This window comes from Tigriopus californicus, chromosome 2 (assembly GCF_007210705.1).
Source record: "Tigriopus californicus strain San Diego chromosome 2, Tcal_SD_v2.1, whole genome shotgun sequence".
NCBI classification, from domain to species: Eukaryota; Metazoa; Arthropoda; class Copepoda; order Harpacticoida; family Harpacticidae; genus Tigriopus; species Tigriopus californicus.
Genome location: NC_081441.1, coordinates 11,673,786 through 11,679,785, shown reverse-complemented (window position 1 = coordinate 11,679,785; position 6,000 = coordinate 11,673,786). Strand labels below are relative to the sequence as shown.

General features: G+C 38.7%; 1 protein-coding gene and 1 long non-coding RNA gene across 2 annotated transcripts in view; one reads left to right on the top strand and one right to left on the bottom strand.

Annotated features, from left to right (window-relative positions):
• The window catches only part of LOC131876802 (uncharacterized), a 16,391-nt gene extending 12,258 nt beyond the window's left edge, over nucleotides 1-4,133 (bottom strand). The window contains exon 1 of the long non-coding RNA XR_009372817.1: nucleotides 3,954-4,133. This is a non-coding gene — a long non-coding RNA (uncharacterized LOC131876802). The remainder of the gene's footprint in view (nucleotides 1-3,953) is intronic.
• Nucleotides 1,722-5,154, top strand: LOC131876796 (uncharacterized). Its single transcript, XM_059222286.1, has 2 exons — nucleotides 1,722-3,237; nucleotides 3,385-5,154. Exons 1-2 carry the CDS (start codon nucleotides 1,782-1,784, stop codon nucleotides 4,155-4,157), a joined length of 2,229 nt encoding a protein of 742 aa, XP_059078269.1. The 5' UTR covers nucleotides 1,722-1,781; the 3' UTR covers nucleotides 4,158-5,154.
• The last annotated feature ends 846 nt before the right edge of the window (nucleotides 5,155-6,000 follow it).

Below are 6,000 nucleotides of genomic sequence, written 5' to 3'. Positions count from 1 at the left end.
TTTTTGTCCGTGTACCACCTTTCGGAACACATTCAGAGATTGCTAAACTGGAGCAAACTTCCTTAAAAACTGAAACTAACTTATCAATGGCTGCATCTATGGACGATTCCTGTTTCAGAATTAAAATCAGGTCAAGTTCTTCTAACCTTTCTATAATCAATGGCCAATGTTCATCTTTGAACTTGAACTTAGCCAGACCGACCTTTTTGACCGGTTTTATTCTAAAGCACGCAGGCTTTTAAGTTATGGTCGACCCTATCTCAAGAACATGATGATCTGACAGATTACTTGGTGTCTCATGGACAAACCAGATCAGATCAAGGGCATCGGAAAAGACCCAATCCAGAACGTTATTCGCTCTGGTGGCTACACCAACATGCTGGGAGAAATTGCGCAAGATCGCGAATTCTTCCAGCTTTTCGAACGACTGAGATGTCGATATCGTAATGGGATTATACCCATCGGGACTAGCCTCCCACTCTACAACGCTAGCCGGAAAATTTGAACTTGTGCCTAGGTGTTTCTTCATGCTTGGATACAAAGCTATAACACTCAAGAATGTTATAGTTTCGAATCAAAACATAGACATTTTGTCCCCTACAAAGAAAACCTTCGAGCAAACTGCCAGATCCAACTCATTTCCAGCGAATTGGAGAGCTCACATAAAAGAGCTTACTGAACACGAAGGGGGTCTATACATTGCTACAATAGACAGATCAAGCCTTTGGATATGACAAACTAAGACCTCTACTTCTCCATTCGACATATGTACCCGACTAATTTGCATTAAAATTATGTGTGCATAAACTCTCTGACGTTTAAATGTCACTTTAACCGACACACAACTGAAAACCTCTGGATGGTATTAATTCAAGATTGGTATAATTACATAATTACAAGTCAAAAATGCAGATTTTTCAATATTTGTTTAAAACCGCATTGGTACTGAGACTTTGTCAATTTCATCTTTTTCTGTTACTTTTGGTAGAATTTATAATCAAATACAAGACAGCAATTTAGGCACAAAATGTTACTCACTTTTTTTAAGAAACGTAAAACTAGGAATCTTTGATATAGTAAAAAAGTCCAAGAAATGTTTTTCAAGCTTTGAAGTATATTTTGTGTCTATTCATGAGTAAACATGCGGCATTTATGAAAATGCATACTTTGTTGAACAATTGCCTTCAATGATAAATTACTTGGAGCTGTAATTCCATCCCATAACAAAGAGCAATACAGCTCCAAAAGATTTAGTGACCTCCCAAAAAAATTATGGTGAAGTCAACTCCTTTTCCTGCTTCGATGTCCAATAATTAAAAACATAAAAATGAAATATTTACCGTAAGATATACCTTTAAAAAACATTGCACCTGCTCATATCTAACATTGATTCTAGGTCTGTAATGATTTCAAATTTTTATATTCTTTTGTCAGACTTTCATTCGAAACTGATGTCGAAATTTGGATGGGAACTGATTCGTCAAAATTAGGGTGTTTCTACTCACCATATTAGTTTTTCGAAGTGCTGACTGCAAATTGTAAACATTATTTAATGAACAAAGTAAAAAATGCAAATGTTTTTTTCAAACAAAATGTCCTGGCCTTATTTTTACCTGATCCATCTCCAACATTCCTCAAAAATCATTTAAAAAGTCCTATTTTTTCTATTTCTGAGGTACCAGAACAATCCTTTCGACACAACCAAATCAGAACATTAACAAAAACAGATTGCTCTTTTTTTTTAAGCGTCGTACTAGTATTGTCTTCTCATTCAACCGAGAATGGAACCCTGTCCATCATTAGACCACTCGCTTCTACATTTGATCAGAACTTCCTCCTTCACCGAAGAGAATTCGCGCCCGGGGCCAAGTTGCGGTCGTGAACAAGGCATAATGTTCAAAATCTCGTGGATTTTTTCAAAATTGCCAACTCCAAATTCCGACGAGATCGGAAGCCGCCGCAATTTGGTCAAGTACGTTAACACGCAACCCAAGACCTATGTTCGTGTCAGACATCTCATCTTGAGCCGTGAAATCTGGAGTCAAATGCCGCATGAACTGGAAGTGGTGAAAGAATTGACCAAGATCCTTCACAACCAGCCGGGGTTAAAACTGGAGAGTCTCCAAAAAGTCATTGACAAAGACAAAATGATGAAAAGCAGACTGAGGAATCAGACGTGTACCCGCGCGTTTTTGCTTTTCTATTCAGATTATTTTATTATTCAAGAAAATGGAATGGCCATAGCTCGAATCAAATCATATTTCATGACCGACTACGAGAGAAAGCATACTGCGAAAATCAACACACTTGCTGTTATTGAATTAATTCAAGGGTATATCGCTCGACAAAAGACGAAGAATTCACGTCCCATCAATCTGCCTAAAACGTATGCCTACCTTCAATCGCTGGGCTTTTTTGTCAACGTCAACGAGCTTCAGAAATTCTTGCACACATTCTATCAAAGATCCAAAATATCCATTTGGATAGAGCCTTCACACATTGAACCAAGCGTTATCCTCTCCATGTTTAAATGTGACGCCGTTGAATTGGTCAGTGACACTTTGAGGAACTGGCCGATTAGTTTGGACCTGATCCAGAAAACGTTGGAGCTCCAAGGAGTTCCCTTGGACCACAATAACCTGACAACTCTTATCGAAGCACGTTTGCCTGACTATGAAATCCAGGATGGGATAGTTTTTCAAAATCATGAGCCCTACATAGGGCCAGTTCAAGTTATTTTAAATGAGCGATGTCCCATTTTGGTCTCCGAAATCCGGACAGATCTGATTTTCCATGGAGTCGGTCTCTCAAGGATATTTTTGAGTGAATTGGTTGTCCGAAGTCTTGACAATTACTTCATACATCAAGGTCAAATCTATTTGCCAACCTCAAACAGTGCTCAAGGAGATCTTATGATCTATCATGTTTTGAGCGATGTGTATTCCATATTAAAAAGCAATGGTGAAGTGTTACTTCACGATCTTGTTCTTCAATTGGCCGCTAAAGGAACTGGAATAACAAGTACGAAGCTGAAGACCATGATTGATGAATATTCGAATTGCTGTGTACGTGTTGGGAATTATGTGTCCTTGAATGGTGGTCAAGGCCAAGGAATTGATCTTCAATTTGAAGAGGTCGAATTGACAAGGCATATGAAATCCTTGAGTGCTCTTGCCAATTGCAACTTGATGCCGGACTTTAACCAGAGGATGACTGACCATCAATCCGTTTTGAAAGGTGTGTACTGTGTAGTTAGGGCCAAGTCAAAGAAAGCTTTTATGAAACAAAAATATTTCTCAGCCATTGGAATATGTCACCCAACAAATCAATAACATACTTTGAAATATGGCAAAAAAATTAGCGATTCATTTTTCCTAATCTTAGGAGACGTTGAGGCTCATGCGCTACCACACAATATCCTTTCAACAAAAGGAACTGCTGGGGATATAAATGAGTTAACATGCCAATCAGCAAGGACCTTGAAAGAGTTGCTCACATTGCAAGAGTTCTCAGTTTCTTCCCTTGAGACCTTTGAAGTTCAGGTCAACCAACATGAAACTACTTTGGCAACTATCCCTGAAGCACAAGACGCCGAGTCTGAATCGGAAGACCCTGCCTCTGAAGCAACCGATCCCGATGAGGGCAAGGATGAAGCGGGCACAAATGATGTCATGCAAAACCTCAATGGATTGACCTCACATTTTGATGAAATTTTGGAAATGAAGATGGGCAATCCGGAATTCCTGCCAAATAATTTGTTAGAAGAGATAGATCCAATCAAAACTTCTGGCAATGACGAGGAAATGCCAACGAATGAGTTATCAACTGTTCCTCAATCTAAAGATCCTGTGAAACAACTTGAAGATGTAGATGGCTTGACAACAGTTCACAGAGAGACAATTGCCGAAACGGACCTTACTCACCAAAGTAGTCTTAACTTGGAGGGGACTTACCAAAAGTGGTATAACTTTGATTTGACAGTAGAAGAGGCTATTGAAATGACAACAGAGTGGTCTGAATTTGAGAATACTGAATGCTTGAAGTCCATGAATTCGTCACAGGAATGGGCGGAACGAGCCCCAATTACTCCTTTCGAACAATTATTTCAGCAAGAGGCAAATATCAATCGTAGGATAACCCATTGTATTCTAGTGTAACTTGCTACAAATTCAGCGATGGCAAAAATCGACTCTGAAGGAATTTCTACCATTTTCTAGCATCTCATGGCAGAGAGTGGTCCAAAATGGCCGCTGGTGCTCGATATGCTTGACCTAAATATAAAAAGATTGTGAATGATATAAGACAATAACGGCATGATCCATGCATCCAAATGGGCCCAATTTAAAAGTGCACTTAAATCTGAGTAATTCCCTAAACATTGTGATACACGAGGTTTGTTTTTCTTATTTAGCAACTAAATTATTATCCACGAGCTTCAAATTGCAGCCAAAACATTTGTATATCTAGTCATTCACTTCGGAATGATATTTAGATCTGTCAGACGAACAATCTCGGTTATTAACAAGTCATTTTGACTAAAAAAAATTAGCCTCATGGCAACCCTGCTCATGATCGCTTGATGCTGTAAAATTCAAGCTCCATTCAGACTCGAGTGATATATCTTGATTTGTGTCTTGCTTCAATGCAAAAAACCCTCCCAGCATGTTAAGGCTACAGACAAACATGAAAACGAATTGAAAACGTATGTTAGTGTGATAAAAAGGTGATTTCAATGAGTCAGAAGATTTCTAATTTTCCCCATTTTCTGCCCTTTATTTTGAACCAGTTTCTGCCATTTTCTGCAACAATTTTCTGCGAGGTGGTCGAAAATGGTCTTTGATAATTTCCCATCCATGGCTACAATAGATCCAAGTTTTGTCATATCAAATTATTGATTTTTTTCGAACGATTTGGAAATCCCACACTTGCTCTTCGCTCAGTTTTGATACAAGCAATGGAGATGTATGTGTCCAAGAATTATCGCCTATTCTATTCTCAGTTAGCCATATAATACTGCGTGCATTGAGCTGGTCATTGACTGTCATTATTTTTCTTTGGATTGTTAGCTATGCTCTAAAGCCATGTGATCTGAAATAAAGGTTAACCGGGGCTAACTAGCACAGGTCTGTTAGTTCATGTTATTAAGGTAAAGTTTCTACAGTTTCCGTTCTGCCACTGAAGAGGCTATCTGTGACATTCTTTTCTACTTCACCATATAACGTTACTTTTCGGCTAACCACCAGTTGCAGATGTTAAAAAATTTTCAAGGTAATATGAAATATTTTCAATTGAAAGCTCAAAAGTAGGGGAAAATTAGTATTCTAATGTACTGTTTTGTCTGTCCTTTGTCTTTGTCATTTACATTCCAGGGGCACACTTCTTGTAGCTTTTGTTCTATGACTGGTAGTGCTAGGGCAAGTCGAGCCTCGAGTCAAAGGGCGCTCTAGTCTTTTACTCGATTTTGGAGCAGTTGGTCAGACTTGACAAAAAAAATATATTTATTTCATGCTAGAAATCTCGTCTGGAAACCGGTTTTTGTTCGGCATGAATTGAGCAGCCCTTGAATGATCCTTTTTTTCTTTTTTTGCGGACTTCCTTACCGCTACCGGGAATGAAATTCCCCGCACTTCAAGGAGAGAAACTTATTTCACCTAGCTTTTACTTTCATATATCATTTGATCAACCAATGAATTAGCCTTGGCGGATCTGACTAGCCCTAGAACATTTGATTGATCAGGAGTTTTAATATAAAACCTTGCCCATGCCTGGCTTAAATCTGGTTAAGAGACGAAAAAAAATTGGCTTATGTTCCAATAATTTAGAGTTGGCGAATCTGACTGACCCTTGAAAATAAGGTTGATCATGGGTTTTGATCAAAATATTGTCTAAGTCTGACCTAAAGATGCTACTGGATGAACATCTGAATACTCCCTAGGCATATTATTCGGACATTTAGGCAGGCGCCGGTACCAGCAAACAAACTTGCCTGCCAATGCCAGT

Coding starts and splice junctions, on each gene's coding strand:
- LOC131876796 (XM_059222286.1), top strand. CDS start 1,782: ATGGAACCCTGTCCATCATTAGACCACTCGCTTCTACATTTGATCAGA. Junction 3,238..3,384: donor CCATCAATCCGTTTTGAAAG/GTGTGTACTGTG, acceptor TCCTAATCTTAG/GAGACGTTGAGGCTCATGCG.